The sequence below is a fragment of the Cervus canadensis genome, chromosome 6 (genome assembly GCF_019320065.1).
Source record: "Cervus canadensis isolate Bull #8, Minnesota chromosome 6, ASM1932006v1, whole genome shotgun sequence".
In the NCBI taxonomy this organism is placed as follows: Eukaryota; Metazoa; Chordata; class Mammalia; order Artiodactyla; family Cervidae; genus Cervus; species Cervus canadensis.
This window is the reverse complement of record NC_057391.1, coordinates 6,387,862-6,413,918: the sequence shown is the minus strand read 5'-3', so window position 1 is coordinate 6,413,918 and position 26,057 is coordinate 6,387,862. Positions and strand designations below refer to the sequence as shown.

General features: G+C 38.4%; 1 protein-coding gene across 2 annotated transcripts in view; it reads left to right on the top strand.

Moving 5' to 3' along the window:
- POC5 (POC5 centriolar protein) overlaps positions 1 to 23,568 on the top strand; it is a 31,355-nt gene extending 7,787 nt beyond the window's left edge. For both annotated transcript variants that reach the window (XM_043470697.1, XM_043470696.1), the window contains exons 3-12: positions 1,059 to 1,200; positions 3,630 to 3,713; positions 3,992 to 4,194; positions 5,736 to 5,912; positions 7,499 to 7,603; positions 9,162 to 9,341; positions 10,660 to 10,813; positions 14,399 to 14,658; positions 18,445 to 18,621; positions 21,348 to 23,568. In XM_043470697.1, coding sequence (XP_043326632.1) covers positions 1,059 to 1,200; positions 3,630 to 3,713; positions 3,992 to 4,194; positions 5,736 to 5,912; positions 7,499 to 7,603; positions 9,162 to 9,341; positions 10,660 to 10,813; positions 14,399 to 14,658; positions 18,445 to 18,621; positions 21,348 to 21,491 — 1,626 coding nt within the window. In that variant the 3' untranslated portion in view covers positions 21,492 to 23,568. The remainder of the gene's footprint in view (positions 1 to 1,058; positions 1,201 to 3,629; positions 3,714 to 3,991; positions 4,195 to 5,735; positions 5,913 to 7,498; positions 7,604 to 9,161; positions 9,342 to 10,659; positions 10,814 to 14,398; positions 14,659 to 18,444; positions 18,622 to 21,347) is intronic.
- The last annotated feature ends 2,489 nt before the right edge of the window (positions 23,569 to 26,057 follow it).

Below are 26,057 nucleotides of genomic sequence, written 5' to 3'. Positions count from 1 at the left end.
TTAAATGATAGTTTAGAGCAAGACACTTCATATGCCTTTAAACCTTCCCCCAAATCTTAGTGCAAAGACGTTCTCTAGGTCCATGCCATAAGACTCTTTGAGGGGCTTTAGCTAGCTGCATGCTGCAACTAAAAATCCTGCGTGCCACAACTAAGACCCAACGCAGCCAAAATAAATAAATTAATTTTAAAAAAAAGACTCTTAGAAGTCCTTAATAGGAATATATGTTGCCTCAGTGACCAGCCCCTTTTGAACAGAGACTAAGTTCCAGTACTGATAGAATTTTTTTGATTTGGCTAAATAAATATCTATCTGTGTCAGGAAATTCCTTTTTTTTTTTTTTAAACCTTGAGGCATTTTCCTGTAAGGCCTACACTTGGTGACCTGCCATGTTTTCATCCTCTTTTCTCATGTTGCCAGCAGGTAGAACTGAACAGGTTGGCATCCGTGTTCTCTTTTTCACTTTATTACTCTTTCTCTTCCAGCATTTCTCTTGCACTCTTTCCATGTTTGTATATGAAGAGACTCAGGGTGGTTGTAGAACTGGGTGGGGCAGGGGGCACCAAGAGCGAAAGCTACTTTTCATCCCTAGACCTCCCCACTGTCGAGTCTTTGGGAGCAGCATCGTGGAACTAAGTTCCAAACAGGCGGCGACATGACTGGGTCTTTTTCTCACCTGCGAGCAGTTGCCAGTTGAGAGAAGGTTCTTCTGTGTCATAGATGCTGATAGGCTCCAGGAAAGTGCCCCAGGTAATCTTTGTGTCACTGTTTTAAATTGACACGCTGAAGGAATAGGGGTACTAAAGCTTCATCACCAGAAGAAATCGGGGTAGGTCTATTTGTTGCATTTTCTTGCTTGTTTTTAAGAAATTTCACTTACTACGAGAGAGTAAGTAAATGACGAATGAAAGACATAAATCCCAAGTACCTATTTCTTTCTATTGTTTAGGCATACTGTTTTGGAAACTGAAGTAGAGAACATCTTTGTGACCATTCCTTTACCAGAATGTCCATTGTGACAGGGATACACTGCGTTATTTTTTGTTGACTTTTCACAGGAAGAGTATGAAGAACTGCTTCGTTACGCTGTAGTGACTCCAAATACTGAAGCAGGTGCTTCGCAGCCATCTCATTCAAAGGGAGAAGCAGTGCCAGATGTTAAAATTCCTACTATAATTGATGATATTCTTCAAAATCCAGGTTATGTATATTTTTCGAGATGTCCCTTAATTTAATATGTTACTGAGCTTTTTAATTCTGTTGACTTATGATAGTGAAAACACTTCTCTAGTGCTTCTTCTCATCAGCAGTGTATATCTGTCATCTGGGGAAGAGTTTACATTTTTAAATGTTTTTCTTGGCTCTTATATGACAGTTGAATTTTTATTTGAAATTCGTTTGACTATTTTATGAAAAATCATAAAATTAAAGCAAACACTGTGGCAGTTATATGTCTCTTAGTGAAATGTGTTGCATCTCTTTCAATACAATGGTTTTATGCCAAGAAACACTGGAAATGAAATGCCCAAGTCCCCAAATTAGAGATAGTCTATAGATAGCCCTCAGAACCCCTTAAGTTCATAACCACGTGCTCGGACTTTATCAGCAGTATTTATCTGGGCCTGGAGGGCTGTCTGGATTGTCACCACAAAGTTGGACCCACCTGGGAACTGTGTTGCTGACACTGAGAACTAATACAAACCAGGATGTGTATTGATAGATGAGTGAGTGAAAGGTGGAGAAAGGAGGATGAAGTTCCTTTTACTATCTGTTCCTTACTCAGTACAAGATCCCAAACAGCTCGCTCAAAATGAGTGTTCTTTCCAGGGGCACAGACCACCCTCCTGGATCGGCCCTGATAACGAGCAGTTATTAGCAGCAAGTAAACCCCAAAGACCCTCCTCCGAGCGCACGGCGCAGCCAGCCCAGCCGCAGGCTCTTAGGCACCTCGGGGGCCACAGCCCTGGGTCTGTCGTTCTCTCCCTCCGTAGACGTGGAGTTTCATTGCTTCTAGCCTACAGCACCGAATCAACAAACAGGACCAGAACCTCAAAACATGTGTATTTCTTCTAACACTGAAACATACTAGCACTGAGCAGTTTCTGCCCAAATTTTGTTGATCTTCAAAAGATAAGACCTTTGAATTTATTCATTCACTATGAGTGATCTTGACATGTTTTAATTACATGCACTTTCTACTGAGCAAACCCAAACCCAAACACTCTCCTACAGCCTCACTTGGGGCTTTCCAGGCGGCTCAGTGGTAAAAGAATTCGCCTGCCCATGCAGGAGACATGAGTTCAGTCCCTGGGTTGGGAAATCCCCTAGAGGAGGGAATGACAACCCACTCCCATATTCTTGCTTGAAAAATCCCATGGACAGAGGAGCCTGGCAGGCTGCAGTCCATGGGGTTGCAAAGAGTCGGACATGACTTGAGTCCACACGCACACATGCAGGCAGTCTTTAGGACCTAAGGATGCTGGTCTTTTCTAGCATGTACAGTATAGTCAAGGCTGTGGTTTTTCCAGTAGTCATGATGAATGTAAGAGCTGGACCATAAAGAAAGCTGAACGCCAAAGAATTGATGCTTTTAAACTGTGGTGTTAGGGAAGACTCTTGAGAGTCCCTTGGACTTCCAAGGAGACCAAACCAGTCAATCCTAAAAGAAATCAACCCTGAATATTCATTAGAAGGACTGATGCTGAAACTGAAGCTCCAGTACTTTGGCCACCTGATGTGAAGAGCTGACTAATTAGAAAAGGCCCTGATGCTGACAAAGATTGAAGGCAGGAGGAAAGGGGATGATAGAGGATGAGATGGTTGGATGGCATCACTGACTCAATGGACATGAGTTTGAGCAAGCTCTGGGAGATGGTGAAGGACAGGGAAGCTGGTGTGCTGCAGTCCATGAGGTCGCAAAGAACTGGACGGGACTGAGCGACTGAACAACAACAATAATAGTATTTGCTTATGCTCTGCCCTTTCCAAAAAGTGTTTGAGATCGACATGCCTAACATTCAGTGAATTTAGACATTTTTATCCATACATAGACTTAGAGGGAACTTCGTAAATTTATCACCCCATTCTCTTTACTCTTGGTATTGCCATTGCTTGGTGTAAAGAAGGTTGTGTTGAAGCTGGCAAAGTATCTAAGCCTCTCACAAAGCCATCCTTGTGAGGTTTCTTTTCCAGTTTCCTTTTTGCCGTGTATTGACTAAAGGTTTCTGAGGTAGAAGTAAAGAAGTCCCCATTTGGAGGGAACCAATGTCACTTAAGTTTTAGTAGAGCTAAGGAAAAGCAGCAGGCCCTAGAAATGTCCAGTGTTGTAGGACATGACACTTATACTACATCAGTATGAACTGAATGCCACTAGTAAACTGAAGTCTTTTTCATCCATATTTGTCGGGTGAATTAAACTTATTAATGATGCAATAAGACGTTTTCAAGTCTCACAGTTTTTCCTTCCTTATTCTTTGTCTTAGTTTTCCTGTCCCTAGACTACTGTATTTTCCTTGTTCTAAAATCTTGCTTATGCACAGCTACCTTCTTCAATTAGGTATGTGTGATTAGGTATTTTATATAAGACTGATTAGGTTTAATTAAAAGAAAAACCTCTTTCTTTTCATCAGGAAATAGCCCTGCAGTGAGAAAAACAAGGATGGAAGTTGGAAAAGGATGTGATTTAAATACTTCAGTTCATTCAAAGACAGATGGTATGACTTTTCCTTAGCTTGTTTTTGTTACTGTACAACATTGTGTGCTTTGGTGAATATTATCCAGGTAGTAAGGGGAATAATTTCAGCATATTACTTACTGCAAGGATTTTTAAATGCTATATGGGTAATTTGTTAAGCAGTACTTTTGAAAATAATTGTATAAGATGCTCAGTACCCTTAAGACAGATTTAATGCATTATAATGTGTGGCATTTTTTCTTAAAACTGCTGGATTAGAGCACAGATTAGATTACTCCAACTTTTCTTTTTTTCTAGGGTCATCACCAGCATCCCCAAGGAAGCCACCTCACCCGGTCATGGATTTTTTCAGTTCAAATCTTTTAGTTGACTCTTCCTCACCAGGGTCTAATTCCAGTCCTATCGATGCCCATGAAATAATTGTGACTGATTTTGTTGTTTCTGATGAAAACCTTCAAAAGATGGAAAATGTGCTTGATCTTTGGAGTTCAGGTCTTAAGGTATTACAGTTGTTTAATATGTAATGTAGCAGTTTTGCTCAAGTTCACTGGTTATTGTTTGTTTCTTTGAATTAAAAAGTTAAAAACAAAACAAACTGTAGTTGCCAAAGATCAGTCCAGTGTTGTAAATCCGGGCTTGTCGGTCGTTACTGCCCGTATGAATCACCTGGGGATTCTGATAAACTGCAACTTCTTAGTCAGTCCTGGTCCAAGATGGAGCACTGCTAACAAGCGCCCAGGTGACGGTTCAGAAGCCATACTTGGAATAGCACAGTTTTGGATAGCTGCTGGAACAGCTCTGCATTCTCCACTGAACTTCTCCACTATTTTGAATGGCTCAGCCTGTGTGTGACTGCGAGAGACGCTTGCTGAACCTTTCCCGCATCATGCCTATGACTCACGGAATTGTCTCGTTTTATATGAGGCATAAGACCCAATCTTAGCAACATGTATTCATTTTATAGCCACTTATAGCAACCACAGGGTATAACTGATAAATTGATAAGAATTTTTTTTTTTTTTTGGTGATGTTAGTGATCCCTAAGTAAAACAAAGTATTCCAGAAATGGCAGTTTTTCTGCAGCTTAAAATATAGTGGAGAAAACGACAGTTTTTCTGAAACATAGCTTGAGAAAACTAAACTGAGTATTCACATACACGGAGAAATTATGGTCATCAGAGTTTTGTGGCATCTATATTTTCTCCAATATTTGAAACCTTAAATTCTAGAAGTAATCTTTTAGTATAATTTTTCTCCATGGAACAGGTTTCATGCTTCTAACCATGGTGTAAGTCCACTGAGGTAGTACACCACCAACCATTTAAAGACTGTCATATGTTCAGTTAACCCTACTGTTATCCCTGCTGTTTTTTGATAATGTGATTATTTGGTCTTTTTGCTTATGCCTGTCAGTAGGGTAAAAATCAGTCTTAGCAATTTATTGTAAGGTGCCCATTGTGATCAATGATTTGGAGGAAGAAAGCATCAACTCTGATGGTTTCTACTGTTAATCTCTGTCTAAATACCATCCCAGTCCAGTGGCTTGACCTCAGGCATGGTCCTACATTTCCTTTTTCTCTCATCCACCTTAATACGGATATTTAAGTCCTTGACTTTATTTGTCCTATTTATTAATGAATGAGACCTAAAAAATTTTAATGACACTTCAGTTCAGTTCAGTTGCTCAGTCGTGTCCAACTCTTTGCAACCCCATGGACCACAGCACGCCAGGCCTCCCTGTCCATCACCAGCTCCCAGAGTTTACCCAAACTCATGTCCATTGAACCAGTGATGCCATTCAAGATTTCATAAATGTAACTTAAAATGGGAGAAAAAAGTATGTACTTAGTATGGTGTGTAAACTAAGAAGAGCTGTGGCTTGCTGAACATACAAACATTTTCATTGGTGGATGTTTTTTTTAGTAGCTCTTATGTTGAATACTTGTTTTGAGTTTTTAAATTTTTTTCTTAATTTAAGCGTCATTTTATGAAGCAGCATTAAGGAGCAAACTACTTAATTGTCAGCATATTTATTTTTCAGACAAACATCATATCTGAACTAAGTAAATGGAGACTGAATTTTATTGACTGGCACCGAATGGAAATGAAAAAAGAGAGAGAGAAGCATGCAGCAGATGTAAAGCAACTGTGCAGCCAGATCAACAGCTTGAAGGAGCTGCAGAAAACCTATGAAGTCTCCATTGGGAGAAAGGATGAGGTCTTCTTTTCCGTACTGCTTTTTAAGTGAGAGTCAGTAAATGTCTTGCTGGTAATAAATGCCAGGAACTGAGTGTTTAGATCGTACCAGACACAAAGGGAAGCTCACTTCCGAAACTAGTAGGAAAGTAGATGCATAGAAATAAGCTTTATTCTTCATATTAACTGTGCTAGGATCATGTCATTTTCTCTTGGCCACCACGTTCAGTGTGCTGTAAGAGTGCTGTATTGAGTGTGGGAACACTCTTTTTTTTCTTTCCCATCTTTTCTTCCTAACCGCCCTGAAGAGAATGTCGGGGATCCAGCATTACCCACATTTTAAACCATCCTTTTGGAGGGGTATAGATATCCCACATTCTATCTGTGATACGTCTTTATCCATTCATTAAGTCCTTTCTTCATTATGTTGATAAGCACAAGAGCACTGTTTGTTTTGCTTTCTGTTAGCCTCTTAAGAACTTGAGAGTAGGGTTCAAGTCTGTGCTAATCTGGGGCTTCCCAACAGCACCTTGAACAAAGCAGATGGGCAGCAAACCGATAGCTCTCCCAGGAGGATGGTGGCTTTCAGAGAACAGACACCTCGGCTACTTGTCTGCAGGTGCACCCTCACTATTTTAGTGAGCTAGAGAAGATTGTGGTTATTTTTTAAATATACTTTTTCAGAGTGTCATAGGATGCAGTGTAAAATCAGTCATTTTACATAACTTGCTTTTTTGAAACAATGATACTAATTTCAGTCATTTTCTATATTACCCTCAAACTCTGTCCTACAGTTTTAAAATATTTTATTAGATTTTTTTGTTTCAGAGTGTATCACACAAAAAGAGTATACATGCATATCTAGTTTTTGAAAACAAAGTGAACAGCCATGTGCCACTACACAGCTTAATAGAATATTACTAGTATCTTAGAATCCCTGCCCTTTTCCACTTTTGGAAATTACTTAAAGAACCAGAATAAATATCTCTCGGCAAATATGCCTAGTTTACTAAATCTCTTTTAATGGGCCCATTTTAGATATATATTTCAATTATTCAGTTCTTTATAAGAGAATATTATCTCAGGATTTAAAAGCCTTCATAGATTTTTTTTTTAAGAACAGTAATAATATCACTGAAAAAGTACATTAAAATTAAATATTAATTATTTACTTTTATGATTTTGTTCAATCCAGAAAATCATTAAACATTTATTGAGGAACTTCTAATCCAAGCTGTTAAAGGTACTTAAGGACTAGAAAGATATTTTAAAACTGGTCTCTGCCCTCAAGTCTAGTGAATAAAAACATTTTGTATACATAGCAAAACTCTCAAATGTATGATGGTTTTTCTTGAATTAAATGCCAGTGATCATATTAATTTTCATACACACATTTTATTGATTATTACCAGGATACACATAATGAAGATTTCTTTCCTCTTTTGTTCCCTTTCATTCATTGATAAGTAGTGTATTCACATGGGGAAGTTTTTTGGTCTTTGTAAAGATAATGAGGTTACCTGGATGAATACAGTTTTGATCCATAAGTATTCTTTCTAGCATTTTTTGATATATGAAAAAAACCATTTTACTCATTGCTGTTTACAGGTGATTTCTAGCTTGTCTCATGCCATAGGCAAGCAAAAGGAAAGGATAGAGTTGATGAGAACATTCTTCCACTGGCGAATCAACCATGTCAAATCGAGGCAGGATGTAAGTGTGAAAAACAAAAGCTGATTGATACTTATTAGACTTCTGAACTCAGAAGCATTTAGAATCACATATTAGAACTCTTGTTCAAGTCAGAGAAAGACTTGTTTTTTAATAAGTCAAAATGAATTAATTTAATGTTACTCTTAATTTAAACTTGAGGTTGGTACGGTTTGGGAAAAAAATACTTATATTTTGTAGATTTGTTGATATACATTTTCTACGTCATGGTAGGTTAAATACAGAGTGTACCTAAATTACAGATGTCCTGGTGATAGAACCCCTTTAACAAATTTGACCTCAGATTTAATTACATGAATTTATCATCTTTAGCATATCGTATGCTCCCTCTATTGTTTCTACTTCTAAAATGCCTGAATATATCATCTTTAAAGAGGCAGTACTATATTTATACATTATAAAGTTGCATAAATGTTTGTTGTGTAATTTGCCTCAAAAAGAATTTTAAAAATCCATGTCCATAAAACTCTGTAAAAATTGTTCTTAGTTTATATATAATTTAAACTTGAATATCTTTTAATTAAGTGAGCTGACTCAGTATATCAGTGTAAATATAAATTGAGAATAGTAGATTATTGTATCAGAAGTAGAAAAGTATGAAAGTATATATGTATCCCACAAGAAGCCAAAGACTCAAGAATGTAGGGGATGGAGATCCGTACGTATATATGCATTTTATTTATGATAATCATGTGAGTCATGGAGTAATCTTTATGCACTTAGTTCCAAGAAGTATATTTAAGGAAAAGGCTGTTACTGTCATGGAGTACGATTTCTCCTTTAAGAGTACTTCTTAGTGCTTTCCTTTATTAACCTCAGTAGATTAAATCTACATTAACCATATTTAAAAGGGCTATTTAAAATTGAGTCATATTTTGAAGGTTATTTATTGGGTGACGTAATGATAATATATTATGTTCAAATGTTAGTTGCAAGAGTTTAAGTTGCCATCATTTTTGAATAGAAAATTTTTTTAAGAAAATTAGAAATGCTTCTTCAGGAGACTTTAAATTCTTTGATAGAAGAATAGCATGTGTTCCTACTAGGATCATTTTACTATAAATTATGATGGCAGAGTGTGTAAACTCACCTGCTTATGGTGGTGGCCGCCGAGCTGGAGAGAAAGGGCCGTCTCGAGCCACACCACCACCCTTGCTGCCATCCAGCTCCTAGTCCTGTCCTCAGCCAGGTGATCAGATTCACAACCAAGATAGCATGGGCAAGCCACTCATTTTCTTCCATCCGTTTTTTTGTTTCTCCCCTGCCTTGATGAGTTGCATAAAGCCATGATATAATGGATAAGAGCTTAGGCTCTGGAATGAGGCAAGGCTGGCTTTTCGCTTTCTGCCTGTGTGACCTGGGCATGTCACTTAGCCTTCTAAGCCTGTCCTCCCATCCGCACATGAGAAGAACATGAGTACACGGTATGAAATGCTGACGCATGTACCCCGCTTACCCCACAGGGCGAGGTTTTGTATTACTACTGCCAGTATATTTACCAGTCCACTGTGTTTTGAGTCTGTGTATTACTTTCATTCAGGTTTATGAAAGTAAACTAGCTGACCAGTATTTTCGGCGAACTTTACTGAAGAAAGCCTGGAGAGGCTGGCGGGCCGTAGTACAGAAGCAGTGGAAGGAGGTGGTGGAACGAGCTTGTCAAGCCAGAGCTGAAGAAGTCTGTGTCCAGATTTCCAATGACTATGAAGCCAAAGTTGCTCTGGTAAACGTTTTTTGCTTTATTTTCTCCTTTTTAAATAAAAATTAAGAACTTGGGTAGCCATCACTCACTGGCGAAGGAACCTGTTTCTCCAGTTTGATTCACTGTGGTGTGGGTTCAGGCAGACTGCTGGGAAGGGGCAGCACTGAGTCAGACTGGCAGACTCACTTATTCTTTTAACCGGTTATAACTTTGACCTCCAGACCTGTGTACATCTCTTGTATGTACGTTTCTCTTGGAAGTGTAAATCACCCACAGGTCATTACGTCTCTAAGAAAGCATACTTCCTTGGGCTTCTGCTGGCCTTTATTGAGCTATAAATAAAAACAAAAATGTTTACACCCGTGGCTGATTCACATCCATGTATGGCAGGAACCACCACAATATTGTAAAGTAGAAAGTGAGGTCGCTTAGTCATGTCCGACTCTTTGCGACCCGACCCCATGGACTGTAGCCTGCTAAGCTCCTGCATCCATGGGATTCTCCAGGCAAGAATACTGGAGTGGGTTGCCCTTTACTTCTCCAATTGTAAAGTAATTAGCCTCCAATTAAGTAAGTTAATTTTTAAAAGAAAGTTTATCCTTATGTTATTTTAAATAAACTATGGTTTTATAAGTTTGATATAAAGCAGTTGCATATAAATTGAAGTTATTTAGACTTATATCAATAATATAACATTGTTTCCATGTGAAAACATTTGAGACCCAAAAGGAAAATAAACACCATTTTGAAGAATGCAGTAGGCCTCTTGAAATCAAATATTAAAAGGAAAATTTTTTTCATCATTATAATACTAAATTCTTAAAGTTTTATTATGCAAATAACTTTCTGTGATTGACAGTGACATGCAAAAAAACATAGTCCCTTTAGATTTGGTCAATGGCAAAGTGTTGTACCTAAGGCCACTTTGCACTTTAAATTCTATAGATAACACTTATCTAAAAAAAAAAGAAAAGAAATCAGTTACTGTTGCTAGCAGGATATTTTACTATCCTATATAAAAGTATATGGTAAGAAATAATAGCCTTTTGTATAATTAGAGTACACCAGTCCTGATTGAAGCCAGTATGAAATTCTCTTTGTTTAAACCTTGACCTTATAGTTAGGAATGAAAATGTTGTGTTGATGGAGACACTGGAGGTAAAATGCATCTTTTAAAATAATTTGAGACTCAGCGGAAGAGGTATATGCCAAAGTGATTTTAGTATTTCATATGAAAATAACTTCACAGTATAAGAAGTCTCTTTTTTAAAACAATAAATTATATTCTTCCTTGTAGCTCAGTTTTTTTTCTTCTTTTTAAAAATTCTCCTGATTTTAGTTATCTGGAGCTTTGGAAAATGCAAAAGCTGAGATCCAAAGGATGCAGCATGAAAAAGAGCACTTTGAAGATTCCATGAAGAAAGCTTTCATGAGGGGTGTGTGTGCGTTAAATCTTGAGGCCATGACTATATTTCAGAACAGAGGTGATACAGGTTAGTGTTTTATTTAAGATTCTCTGCCTACTTTCAAAAAGGATTTGAGATTTCAGTGATTGGTGTGGTCTTCAGTACTAATTTTCTTATCCAGTATCTATCCAAACACTATTTTTAATATCATAATGTTATATCCAGTTTTAAATCTGCCATGAAAATTCTCTCAGTCATGGTTACTTACAGTATCTTATATCTGATCCAGTAAACTGTTAACTATTTAGGCTCAGTGTTATAATAATGCTTTGAATATAGAACATTATTTTAAAGCTCTTTTAACTATAATGGTTATGCCTTTAAGTATAAAATTTCTTTTTTTCTAAGTAGCCAAATACCTTGGACTGTTTTGTTGATTAAATATTTCTTGTCTATTCATGGTTTCCCTTTTTTTTTTTTTTTTTTTTTTTTTGGTTTTCCATTTTTTAAAAAAATTGCTTGTCTTCCAGTGTAAGAGAGGCCTCAACTAAAACTCATTCCAACAAATATAAGTATAGGCTTATCTATAGAAGTCAACTAAAACAACTCTGTGTCAAGAAAAGTCCATGTATTGGTTCGAATCGGAATGGTTCTTATCATCTGCATGACATAGAACAGCTTTGCCACCAATTTACAATGAGGCCTATTTTGCTCACTGGGTTTTAGAAAACTAAAATTTCTTCTGTGTGCAAAGAAGATAATATAAATCTTCACTACCTGCTTTATAGCAGGTTCTTGTGAAAATGCAATGAAATACAAGCGCAAGTGCTTTAAAAGACAAAAAACACTAACATGTAAGAGGATAGTAATGATATAATTGTTGCAGTCTTAAGTCAGCCTCATAAACTTAATGTATATAAATATGTGAACATTTTTACAGTATTTTTAAATCCTGTTTGAAAATCAGATTATTCATCAGTGACACGATTTTATTTTGTAACATCATTAATATGATTTCAGTCCTGTGAACAACTTGTCTGTGCTTGTTATGCCCTCATTTTCAAAATATCAACAAATATTTTTTATTTCAAATGCATGTGCTGTGGATGGTGGTGAGTTCAGGCAAGTTGTTTTCTTTCTAAAGCAGTCGTGGCGTGTGGCCCCCAGGCAAGTTAGAGACTTAGACACATAGATAGACCCTTGAGACTGAATCTTATCTTGCTGATATCCAAATGAGTACTTGATTTCTCCAACAAGTGGTCTTTTAATTGAGTAGTAATGCTGAAAACAAATGTACCATCTCCAGCGATTGAAGAGTCTGCTTTCAGTTGTTAATTGTTAGCAAGTTGAATATATTAAATTGAAGAATTTAATTATCTACTTATAACAACAAGTACTGGGTTTCACAAGTGCAGTGAGAACTTATAATCATTAGCACTTGCTATGTTCAATTACAAGAAGTCTATTTAACATAACCTACCTAAGGTTGTGAATTGACCTAGGGTACAATGTTTTACCACCTTAATATATTTACCATCTTAAATTTTTAAATCCAAATACAGCAATGTCTCCTACGGGCAAATATCCATAGCAGGATTTGGAGCAAATGTATTCTGATCATTATACAATGTGACTTATTTTGCTCCTGTTGCCTTTGAGTCTACTGTCATCTATAGCTAATGCCAGGTTCTGGAATCTGAGAGGTTTTGAGTGGCCTTGTGCTTTGTTTATTGTAACAATGGAAGAAAAAGATGACGGGAATAGTAAGACACCCGTCAGCAGTACACTCTAGCATCGATGAAGCTACCAAAGGCAGAGTTCATTGTAATCTAATGCTGGGCTTGCTCTGTGATACTTGAGTCTTGTGGCATTTTAATAACTGCTGTTAAAAGAGAATTTTTTAAATTCTCAAGAGAAAAGAAAATTATTCCTGGTCCCCTGAAGATAATTGTTAGAAGTTTCTGTGAGGTAGACAAAATGTGACAATACAAATGGCCTTTAAAAGGATACCTGCCAATTTTTAAAGTAGTTTCAGGAACAGTAGAAAAATACTTTCCAGCTGAAAAATGTGTCCAGTTAAAGTTCAAATAATTACAATACTGGTTCCACACCTGATAAGTCTGCCACCCACCTAAAAGTAGACAATCAGAATCACTTTCTATGAAAAACATGTTAAAACTTAGTGTGTATGTGTGTTTTCAAAGCAAAAGCAGTATTTTTATATTGAATTAGTCTCTTCAAATTATTTCAAAGGACCCTAGGTATTATAATCCTCATTAAACTTTGTTAATGAAGTAACTATTGCTCAGTTTTATATAAAGATATTATTAAGACAGGAACTTACATAGTAGCCCAAATTTCTAGATGGAAAGAGGACAACATAGAAAACCATTTAAACATAGGGTTACATAATGCCCTCTATTCAAATATTCTGAGACATCTCAGTGACTGAATATTGAAATCCTCACCCTGATGTTTGATATCAGGTATATATGGGCTTCCCTGGTGTCTTAGATGGTAAAGAATCCGCCTGTGATGCAAGAGATCTGGGTTCATTTCCTGAGTCAGGAAGATCCCCTGGAGAAGAGAATGGCTACCCACTCCAGTATCCTTGCCTGGAGAATCCATCCACTGAGGAGCCTGGCAACCTAGGCAGCCAACTCTTCCTGGGGTCACAAAGAGTCAGACATGAGTGAGCGACTAAGCACGCGTGCATATACAGTGTCAAATGGAAATTTTAACCAAATCCTCATACTGAGAGGGGAAAAATCTAGAATAGGACCCTTCATCCTAGCTTCTGGAAGCTGACATTTTATATTTCTTTGATCTAAGATTAAGTTTCAGTTCTGAGAAAAGGTTACTATATATGTGTCACTAAAATCAGTTGTGTACAAATATGCTCTTAATTCATGACATACAATCTACCTGCAAGAATTCATTTCTTCTACAGTATCAAAAGTAAAGATTTTAGTGTTACAGACTGATTTACTACTGTTTGCTGAAAAAATCAAGAATTAAAAATACATTGGTTTTTAAACCACAAGTTGTGAGTGACAGGGATGTGTCAGTGTAGGCTAATCGATTGTAACAAATGTATCGCTATGGTGCATAATATCCATTGTAGGGGAGGTTGTGGGTGTGTGGGAACAGGGAGTATATGGGAACTCTCTACTTTTCATTCAGTTTTGTTGTGACCCTAAAATGTCTCTAAAAATAGTTTATTTAAAAAAAATTCATTGGTCTTGTTAGAATAGGAGTGATAGGTGGTAAATGAAGAGGGTATGGTGATTATCAGAAAATTATTCTAAAGGTCTAAATACCAGGCCATTTATCGGGATAGTTGTAGGAAGTAATGGAAAGAACATAAATCCTTAGGCACACTGTGACCGTATTATTGTAGTGGTTATAAGGTCCCAGGTGAGTACCTAATTTTTTTTTTTCACGTAAAAGCAAATCACTCATTAACTCTCATGTGTTAAAGTGGTCTGAAGTCTTTAATGGTTAATGCTGACATTAACCAGTCAACACTGACATACTGTATTCACTGAACCCTATTAACGTATCCAGTGATGACCAAATTTTAGCAATGATGGATTTTCCTTGTTGGGAAGATAAAAGCAACCTTAACTTGGGAACATGTTAATGGAATTAACGCCTGGTTTCTGGGAACAGATTTCACGACCACTAAAAGGGACGAGTACGGCCCTGGTGTTCAAGGAAAAGAGCCTCCTCCTGCTCACGTGGACGCTGCCGCGGGCGCAGTGCCGCCATCCCCGCCGGCAGCGGCCCTCGGAGCCACCTGCGCGGCCGCGTTTCCCTCGGCGGCTTCCGTCACCTCTGCCGGCGCCACTTCCGCTTCCTCAGTCCACCTCCCCGTGTCTGCTCCGCATGGCGCTGGGCTGATGGCTGCTGCTTCTGCGCAGGAGGAGACGGTCAGTACAGTGAATGCAGGTGCCTCTGCTGGGAAGAGCGCTCCAAACTTGTTTGTGTAATGGGTATTTTGCACTCTGAACATATTTTCCCATGGAGAAAAAAGGTCTACATGGTCTTTAGGCCAATCCACAGAAAATATTTAATATACAAATTAACTAAAACATTAATTTATAGTGAAAATAATCCCTGACAATTCTGTTACAGTAGTGATAATTAAACAAAAATGAAGAACGTTTTAATTTTAAAGGAAAGAATGTTTCAAGGGTTTAGGAGGCTAGTGACTCTTCTGTATATTTTCTGTTCAACTGTCTGTGTCAGTCACTCAGTTGTGTTCAACTCTTTGCGATTCCCATGGACTGTAGTCCGCCAGACTCCTATGTCCATGGGATTCTCCAGGCAAGAATAGTGGAGTGGGTAGCCATGCCCTCCTCCAGGGAATGTTCCGGACCCAGGGATCAAACCTGGGTCTCCCACATTGCAGGCAGATTCTTTACTGCCTGAGCCACCAGGGGGGCCTTCCCTCTTCATGGATGCAGATACTAATGCTACTCTGTAGTGACTCCACCTTAATTTGATTAGGTTTTCAGTTTTCATTTATAATTGGAATGAAGATAGCAATTGTTTTTCCTAAAGTCACTAGCTGCTAATAGAGGGGTCCATAGATGGGGAAGAGTACTGAAGGAGGATGGAGTATTTGTGGGAAAATTTACCTGAAGTTCAATTAATCAAACTATTTATCTGCATATCGTGGGTCTGACTTTCTGGGCTCCTGTTGTTAAACCTGTGTTCTTCAGTGTCTCTCAAAGGGCATAAGGATACCAGCCAAGTTTATCAGACTCAACTCTGCAGGGCTTTTTAAAAAAAAACCCTGCTCTGGCTCGGATCTGGCACAAAGGCTCTATAAAGCTTCTATAAAGGCTCTATAAAGGTTCTATAAAGGTACTGGGATGATTCTGATTTGCTTGCCTCCCTCTCCTCCCTGGTCCTAACCACTTACATGAAAGGAAGAAAGATGGCCAAGTAGATTTTAGGTTTTAAAAGAGTTGGATTGGAGGTGCCATAGTGCTAGGCAGCTCTCTGTAGCTAAGGGAACATGTTGAGTCAACTGGACAATTAGTCATCTGAAGTATTCCTGCTGACTTGAATTTCTGCCTTTTGGAAGCTACTAACTTTAGGCGGAAATTTTTAAAATCTATTTTTGCAAATCTCAACATATTTTTGCTCCTCATTCAAAGAGGCTTAAAAAAAATATGACTTAAGAGAACTTTGAATGTGTCGGGGAGTTTTTATTTAGAAAGACACTAAAATTCTACTGGTATGGGTTCAGCTGTGTTTATTTTTCATGATTACACATTTTGAAGTGAGATCCTATACTAATGATCTCATTTAAATAAACATGGTGGTTTGTCATTCATATGCATATCCAGATAACACACAAAGCTAGATTTTTCAAAATTCCCTTCTAACATATGACTACAGGTACATTTGTACATCTGGGTTTGTATCTGAATCTGAATGTGTGTAGGAAGAACCCAGTGAATGAGTCTATTTACCACCCTTTTTTGTTACTTTTTGAAACAATTTGGTTACCTGAGGTAATTTTTAAGTCTTTGAATCCTAAAAAAACACAATATTAGGTAGACCTTTTTCTTCCCCCATCCCTCCAACTACTTTCTGCTCCTTCAGAACAGTCACGCATTCCATTTCATTGATGTAAGTACAGCTTTTAGAGAGAAAGGAGAATGACAAACTAATCTGTAAGTATCATCCTAGTTTTCTTCCTTTTCTGTTTAATTAAATACTCAGTTCAGTTCAGTCTCTTAATCTATCTGACTCTTTGCAACCCAATGAACTGCACCATGCCAGGCCTCCCTGTCCGTCACCAACTCCCAGAGCTTACTCAAACTCATGTCCATCGAGTCGGTGATGCCATCCAACCATCTCATCCTCTAAATTAAATACTCAGATTTACCTCAAATATGTTTTCTTGCTTTTGGAAAGAACCGTAATGACAAAAGCAGGAACAAATACATTACTTGGATTACTTACCGTGCGTGAAACCATTGTTGCTGGACACAGGAAAAGAAGAGAGATTTGTGATCCAGGACTTGGCTGTCTTTCTCTTCATTTGAATCACAGAAACTTCCTTTCCTTCCAAAACTTTTTCCAGTCTTCCTCAGTATTTCCAGGAGCTAAAAGGGAGGTGTGTGTAGAAAGTAAACTGCAGAGTATCAGGAGACAAATAACTGAAGAAGGGAGGAATACCATTCTAGTGAAAGAATGTCTTCATCTGTGAAATTATTTCGTTTCTGCAGACATCATCAGTGTGTTAATATATCAGAATTTCATGAAGAAAATAATTTTCAAAAAATATATGTGCTCACTTTGACAGCACGTATACTGAATATGTGCTGTTTAGCAAATGTACTATTGTAGTTCACGAAGTTGAACAATAGATGGCACTTTACTTTTTATAACTCCAGTTGAAATAATTGGAAGAGTTTTAATTGGATTTTCAGCTGTTTAGTAAGGTTTCTCTTCACTCTTATCTAAATGGAAAGTGAAAGGCTAGCCTTAGTCTGCTGGGGCTGCCCTCCCTGTTTCATAAATGAGGAAATTGAGGGCTAGGGAGAACAACTTGCCAGTGGACACAGTTACTAATGCAGTTTGAATTCAGAGTTTGAAAGTCTGGCTTCAGAGACCTGTACTCTTGAGCAATAATCTGCATTGTTTCCATGTCAGATACTAAAATACAAATATTAGAGTTTTCTAAATATGCCATTTCCCTTCTTTCTTACTCCTTTTGATTTTTGCCCAGCTGATGGGATTAGTTGATCATGAAAAAAGAATGAGTACATGTATGTGTTACTCCTGGTGTAAATGTAACCTTTCTGGAGTATTGTCCAACTGTAAGCAACAAAAGCTGTAAAATCTGGCATTACCTTTTGATATGATCATCGCATTTTTTGCAATACACTGCAAATAACTCTCAAAGGAAAAGGAAGACCCAGTGGTTAGGATTCCATGCTTTCACTGCTGAGGGACTGGGTTCCATCCTTGGTCGGGTAACTAAGATCCCACAAGCCACAGAGTACCACCCCCACCCCCCGCCAAAAAAACACACCCTATTCATGAAGAAAAATTGTATTAACAGTGCCATAAGGAAAGGGGGAAGACACAAAAGCATATGTGTAATGGTAGTTTATCCATAAGGGTCAGTTCATTAAACAGATTAGCGGTTCTGAAGAATAGGGATTGTCTGGGAAGGGAGATGAGTTTGACTCTAAAGAAAGGACAGTGTGAGGGAGAGCCTTGTGATGATGGAACAGTTGTGTATCTTGATCGCAGTGATAGTTACAGAAGTCCACATGTGATAAAGTGACATAGAACTATATCCAGACATCCATGCCAGTATCAATTCCTCGTTTTGCTACTGTAACTATACAGTAATTATCTAAGGTGTAATCATTGCAGGAAACTAGATGAAGAACACATAGGACCTCTGTGCTGTCTTTGCCACTTCCCATGAATCTATAATTATTTCAAAATAAAGTTTTAGAAGTTCCTAAAATCCTATAAAAGAGTCGGTATACCACGGTTAAAGGGGTATTTGGAATGGTTGGTTTTGTTTTGCTTTTTGTCTTATTGTTTAAAAAAATTTTCCCCATGTTAGAGTTGGTTGAATATACAATTATTTTAAGTGCCTGTGTATTTTTAAGTTACAGAAGCGAAAGTACCATAGATTTTGCCATAGATTTTCTGCCAACCAGGTATTTCTTTTATAGTATGGGCCCAGGGCTGTGACATCAGCGCAACAGAAAGCTGGGAGAACAATCACGGCCCGGATCACAGGGAGATGTGATTTTGCTTCAAAAAACAGAATCAGTAGCAGTTTGGCTATAATGGGAGTTTCTCCTCCCATGAGCTCCGTTGTTGTGGAAAAACATCGTCCGGTCACAGTGGTGAGTCTGCTTTTGATAACTTTTTGTCACAAAACCTTTTTCCTGAGAGTTGATAGACTAATAAGCACTTAAATGGCATGTTGAGGAGAAGATCAAAATCCACGGTGCCTGGTACTTGTTCTGCCTTTACTATTACAGTCTTTATATACTTACAGTTACATCTGCTTTAGTATACACCTTTCCTATTTTAAGAGATTAATTTCAGAAACGTTGTTTCTTCTCAGTTGTATGCTGTGTGTCTGTGAGTCTCTCAGTCCTGTCTGACTCTTTGCAGTTCCATGGACTGTAGCCCTCCAGATTCCTCTGTCCATGCGATTTTCCGGGCAAGGAGACTGGAGTGGGTTGCCATTCCTTCTCCAGGTTATCTTTTGAACCCAGGTCTCCTGCGTTGCGGGCAGATGGTTTACCATCTGAGCCAGTAGGGAGTGAGGGTGGGGGCTCAGCCGGGATAGTATAAAAATTATCAAATACAAAAAGTAATCTGATGTGTTGATGGCCAAAAGGGTAAATATATAAATGATTTCTCAATAATTTTTTAAAAAAGACAAAAACTGTTTACTCATTAACTGCTATCCATATAGCATATTTTTTACCCTAAGAAAAACTTAACTACTTTTATGGTGTTTGATTTTTGCTCCTTTTTTTTTTTTTGGAAGTCTTCTTCCTACTTTTTCAAATACAATTGTCAACATATTTCTAACTTGGGGAAAAAAATCAGGTTGCAGTAAATTCATGTGATGTAAAGAAAAGTACATGGAATTTAAGTAAAAATAAACAAGAAGACCTGAGTTAATGCCTTAGTTTTGCTACTTACTGCCTTTGTGATCATATACAAATCAAAAAATATTTGAGCCTCCATTTTTTTCATGTGTAAAACAGTGGCAATAAGAGCACTTAGCTCCTAGAGTTAACTGTCAGGATTCAGGATTAAATGAGGTAATGTGAAAATTAAATGAGCTGTATAAAGGCACTTTGTAAACCGTAAAGCCATAAGCAAATTTAACTTAATAAAAATTACTAGAGAAGGACACATGGGAGATCTTCTGTTATTTCTTACAATCATACATGTGTCAACGATTATCTCAAAAAGTTTAATTTCTAAAAGTTATGAGAACACATCCCTAGAGAGAAACAAGGGTTGATTTTATTATAAAAGAGAATGCCCTCTATATAAATTTTCAGTCTTAACATTCCTGTCTACTTAATATGTAAAAAAAGATGTAAGGAATGATTGTAAATCCTTTTCTTTGTGAGTACTAGATTGTTGCTAGATGATTAAGTCAAAAGAAGCTGGATTGATTGTTTAAATTTAGCCTCAGGTATAGTGCAATAGTGAAGCTACAGACTGAGATGGAAGTACCGAGTCCAGACTGAACACATGGAGGGTGGAGAATCATCTCAGCCTCTGTAGGTCGGACAGACTTTGAAAGGCCTTAGGTGACTTCTCTACATATTTTTGAAAATGTGAGCTTAGTTATCAAAGATGAGAGGAAATGAACTCATTTCTGTTTTTATCAGCACAGTACTCTTGCCTGGAGAATCCCATGGACGGAGGAGCCTGGTAGGCTGCAGTCCATGGGGTCGCTAAGAGTCGGACACGACTGAGCAGCTTCACTTTCACTGTTCACTTTCATGCATTGGAGAAGGAAATGGCAACCCACTCCAGTGTTCTTGCCTGCAGAATCCCAGGGACAGGGGAGCCTGGTGGACTGCCGTCTATGGGGTCGCACAGTCAGACACGACTGAAGCGACTTAGCAGCAGCAGCTGCAAGATGTTTATAAAGAAATGTCCATTTGTAAGATAAGATGTAAAGAGAGCACATGTGTTTATTTTTAATTCTGACAAACTGGCTTTGTACTGATTGGAGTGATACTTTACAGAAAAAGAACCAAGAAACTAAAGACTTAAAACCCCTGTTTGATATTAGCTGCCTTTTGTTTATTTAGTATGTCCAATGACTCTTCAGTAATTGGCCATGAATTAAATAGCCATAAACTGCTTCCGTTATTACCTGCTTTGGATTGTGTAACAAGCACAGTGGCTGTCCTCCGTACTATTTTTCATCTTATTCTGGGATCCCAGGAACTAGGACTGTCAGAAACAGTTACTTACTAATAAACCATTCTCCAGACTTGGGACACTGGCGCTCCACCTGCTGGGTGATTGCTTGCCCCCGAGGCTGCTTGGTTCCATGCTGTGTTTTGTAGACAGGATGCCAGGCGCCACGGTCTGCTTCTGCAGTTGTCTTGCCCGTCATCCCTTAGGAGGAATGGCTCTTTGGTTATGGTCAGATCTGGTGGTTAGCAACTAGAGTTTCATACCATTTGCAAGAATCTCCCATTTGTAGTGGTTATCCAGTTATTTATGTACAAAGAAACATTTATATAAAAGACTTTAAGAAAGGAGGTTATTTTTTATTTCTTTAAAGAGGAAATCTAATTAAATGGAATCTGACATGAGGATATTTGTTTCAAGAGGTTTTGTCCATTTCCTAAGCAAAAGCTGTATCATAGAGCTTTTGAAATGCACAGTGAATATTTTGATATGATATGTATAATTTTACGTCAAGTATTTTAAAGATGACTTTTCTAAAAGGAAGACCCTAATAAGAATCTACATGTACTAATGTTTGTTGGGTTAAACTGTAGATGATGAAATAATATTGAAATAATATGTAGTAATATAATTTTATCGACTTGTTTAAAGTATATTTTTGCTTTTTCAGCAAACCATTCCTCAAGCTGCTGCAGCAAAATACCCGCGGACCATTCACCCTGAAGGTGGTACCTCGGCTTCCAGGTCTCTTGGAACCAGAACAGCACACACCCAGTCTCTCACAAGCATTCCGTCCATAAAAGTGGTTGACTAAAATGAATATGTTCACATAGAGGTCTTCTAATTCTTCTGGCTTTACCAAGAATTAGAAGTCTTTAATTTTTAAAATTTCATATTCTTAGAACATTATGGATATATCATGTTCATTTTTTCAAAGTTACAAGAGACTTTTTCAAGCTGTACCATCCTTTGTAACTATATGTAGAATTATTTTAATGTTATTTTTTATTTAAGCAATTAAGTAAAACTTTTTTAAATTAAAAAAGAAACTGGACTTAATTTTTTTTAATAGGTTCAACGTGTCACTGATTATATCAAAGTATATAAATCCTGTTTTTGTAAAAGTCTAAGTCATTTCCAGTGTTACCAAGTAAACTTTGAAAGAGAACTCAATTTAAAAAAATTATTTATAGTAATAGAGACTAAGGTATTATTTGAAAATTTAAAAGATAAAAGCCAAGAGTAATAACACCACAGAGTTTTTTTGTGACTTTAGTATATTAGTCCTCATTTTTCTAGGATTCTAACAATTAAAAATAGGGGGAACTAGCAATACCTATGAATAAAATTTTTAATGTTGAAAGAGGAAAAACATTTTACTAGCACAAAAACAGTCACAGAAACATCAGAAAGAAGTTTCCTTGTAGAATGATCCTATTTCTAATGTTCTTTCCCACCTTGTTGAAACTCTACCTCTGAACCCTTTTTTGCTCTGAACATGCAAACATTTTCCTGTGATGGCATAGCCCTGGACAATTCAGCAGACCTTCCAGGCCTGGCAGAGACTTGTCCATGGCTGGACGAAAGGAAGAAACCATCTGGACAAACAGATTTAGAACAGAGACCAGGCTTCTGACGGTTTTATTGCTGGCTGACTGGGTTATCTTGAGCCAGACACTTAATGGCAGGATCCTCATCTGTGAAATAATAAGATCTACCTACCCCACCTCTTTCCCAAAGTACTTAGGCTTACATAAAAATGAGCGGATTCTGAAGAACTTGTGTAGAGCCTAGGTTTCTGTATCTTTCCTACAAGTCTGTGATTTCAGCCTCTTTCCGTCCGAACATGACCTAGCCCTGTACTCTAATTTACCACTGGAAATACAGTTTTTCTTGCTGCCTCATGTCATAATAGGACTAGAGAACAAATGTGAGGTCAGTAAACATCCCATGTTCTAAAGGGCACACCAAGGCTTTTTTGAACTATAAAAGCATCTGGCTGTGTCTTAAAGAGTATTCACCAGGGAGACCCAAAAGAGTATTAGATCCTTCTTATGCAATAGTATATGATCCTCCTCATACTTACTGTGGGTTCTGGCCAACTACAACCAGCTTCTGCTGTGGCAAGCGGCTCTTGGTTTTCAATAAGCGCAAACCCACAACACCTCATCTGCTGCTGCCTGCACCACAGGCCTATTCCTCCCAGGCCTCCCCTGCCCACCCAGAGAGTCGAGACTCCTGAAGTCTCCGCTCACCCGCAGCATGGAATCAGCACCTCATTGGGGTAAACACCCGTTCTTAACTTTCCAAACCCTGTATAAACTGTCCATCCCTGAGGTCAGTCAGTAAGTTGTACTTGACACCAGGTGTTGGCCAGTTAGATAAATCACGCTGGTCTCAGCTCTCCCTCCCTCCTTCCCCATCTCACTTCCTTTTTCCTTCACTCCTGCTTCCTTGGATTTGCACTTCTGAGAAAAGCAGCGACTCATTACTTTGGTCTTGGGCTCTGCTTTTTAAGGAACTTACATGACAGCTAGGGATGGTCTTCAGTATCAGCCACAACCACATAGACTAATGTCAATATTATGAATATTGTAATTAAGAATATTGTAAGCATCTTTTAAAGCTTTAAACTCTAGAAATTGTATATTGTCTGCAGCACCAAGTAATTAGTATTAGCCCAATTCAACTTAAATTCAACAATTAAAACACTTAAACAGTAAAAATATGTATTCATCTTTGTTTATTACTGCATTAAGAGGTTACCCAGATTTTGAAGCATGGTCTGTGGAAACCACGGTCTCAGGTGGCAACAATGCTTTAAACTTTTTAGCATCATGTGAACATATTACCTGTTTAAAACCTATTTTAAAATTTAAATGTACCATATACAATCAGCATGAGATGAAATGTAGAACTATAAATTCATGATATAATAACTGGACTGAAATTGCTCACAATTTTATTTCTGGCCTTACAGACTTAGAGTCAGAATTTGATAATGGAGAGCCTTAAGTTATAATGAATAGGTACACATAAGCTGATAGAAATTGATACTTGATTTCATATTTCAGAACTTTCTCAGATTATAAAAATAATGCATGGTCAATATGAAAAAAAATGGAAAGTACCAAATCACCTGTAACTACATCACCAAGAGATTAAAAAACATTGGTGCATATACCTCTGCTTTTAAGTAAAATGTTATATTACATATAGGTGTTATTTAAAGGCAACAGCTACCAAATTTCCAAAGCAAGTTTCTCTTGTGGACTAGAAATAATAGTTCATTTCAGTACTATAAATACGAGGTTAGGCATTTCACAGGCTTTCTCCATCATCACATAACTTTACAGAAGAGATAGGCCTTTCCCCCAACCTATGGAGAAGGAAATTAAAGATCTGATAACTTGAATATTAGTCCAAAGGCTCACAGCTAATAAATTGCAAAACCATGTCTGTCTGTTCTAAAACCCTTGGTTTTCTTCATATACCATAATGTTCCCACTATCATAATTTTTAAAACATGATATACAAAATCTTAGATTATTCTATCACTAGATAAGCTATCAGGTGTTGCATCAAATGACAGAAATGGGAAAATCATATACAACTTTCTTTAAGCAAAACCAAAATTTTTTTGACTTCAGTGGTTGGAAAGTATAATACCATTTCTTCATCTGTTAGAGAATCCTGTCACTGCCATCTTCATATTTGAAAGGAAAATCAATACTACTGCTGGAAGAACTTGATGACATTTAAAGAACTGAATTTAAGAGGACTGCACACTGAATGGAAAATCATTTTAGTTTAATTTCTTTAGGCATTTTGCACATTTCTTGGGCCTTGAGTCAGCTTCACTTTTAAATTGACGAATCTTTCCTGGAAAAAAATCAGATAACATGATTAATAGCTGACCTTTATTAAGCACTTGCTACAAGTCAGGCACTATCACTCAATCCCACAATGGCCCTTTGACACAGACGCTTTTCTAGTTAACAGCTGAGAACACTGGTGAAGTGAGTTCTCTAGAGAACTTGCTCAAAATCATACAGCCCATTATCTGTTGGAGTTGAGCTATAAGCTCACAGTCTCACCTGGAGTGCATGCCCTCCCTCACCCACTGCAGTGGGCTGCCTCTGAGAGTTCTTGCGGACACTTTCATAGAAACAAAATCCAAAGCGCAGGGAACAACCCAGAGCTAGGAGGATAAGACCATGGAAGGTAGACATCACCCATGCACTATTCCTTTGTACCTACCACTGCTTGAAACAACACTGGATTCGCAATCTGCTGTGCTTTCATGTTCTCAGTTTCAGGTAAAACTGCACCAGCGAAAATAATGGCTGGTGTCCCTGTATTTTGCTTGAATGGTTATTACATGAATGATAAGTAACACCCCTAATATGCTGATAAGGTTTCAAACCATCTTCCCTGACAGTACGGTCCCTGGTAGAGTGCTTTTTAGCAGTGATCCCAGCTGGCAAAATAATAGCCCATCAGCTCTCTTCTCTCAACGCAGAGAGAACTTCTTCAAACACACGAACCTGCAGTTCCCAAGAGGAAGAGGCATTCTGTGCAAGACCATTCTCAGCTGTGGGGCACTGTCCCGTCACCTTATGAGACGGCGCAGCTCTCTCGCCCACCTCCCATCCCACACCCACCATGCCCCCCCACACAGAAGTTCCCCTCCACTTCCCAAATGCCCAGCTGGGGAATGACCCTGAACCGCCAGGCCGACAATGGGACCAGAATGACTAAGTCACCAAAGGGGAAGCTGCGTGTTCGGACGCCCTGCTGGGACTGCCGCGGCTCAGGGGAGCACTTCTGCCAACTGTCCTTGACTGTTTTAAGCGAGCAGCAGTTTCCACCTGTTTGTTGAAAAGTCTAACTCACCGGCTGGTTCTGGAAAGTCCGTGCGCACTGAAAGCTCCTCATATAGGTAGGTGCTTGACCGGCGTGGCCTGGGTCGCCAGGGCCCCGTGCAGCCAAGTGAGCAGAGCCCTGTGGCCGTGTTCGAAGAAGCTCTCCTTTCGTGAGCCAAGCACAAAGGGCAGATGCTGACGCCTGCTTCCGGGGAACTCAGTTCTGACTCGATTTCCACATAGCTGTGGTTGCAGGTTCATTCCCCCTCTGGCAGCTGTGAGACAGGAAACCCAGTGCATGAAAGCCCTTCCTTCACTGGTTCTTCTAGGGGGCACCAGAGTTTGGAGTTCTTGTCATGCACCTACCGTGCTTAACACGGATCAAAGCTGAGGAGGAGAGGGGAGGGAAAATCTTAAAGCGATGTGGAGCTTTTTCCTCAACGTTCAGGTGGCACTGAGATAGGCCAGTGCTTCTGGTTCAGCCAGTCTGGAGTGAGGATCTGCAGGTCAGTAAG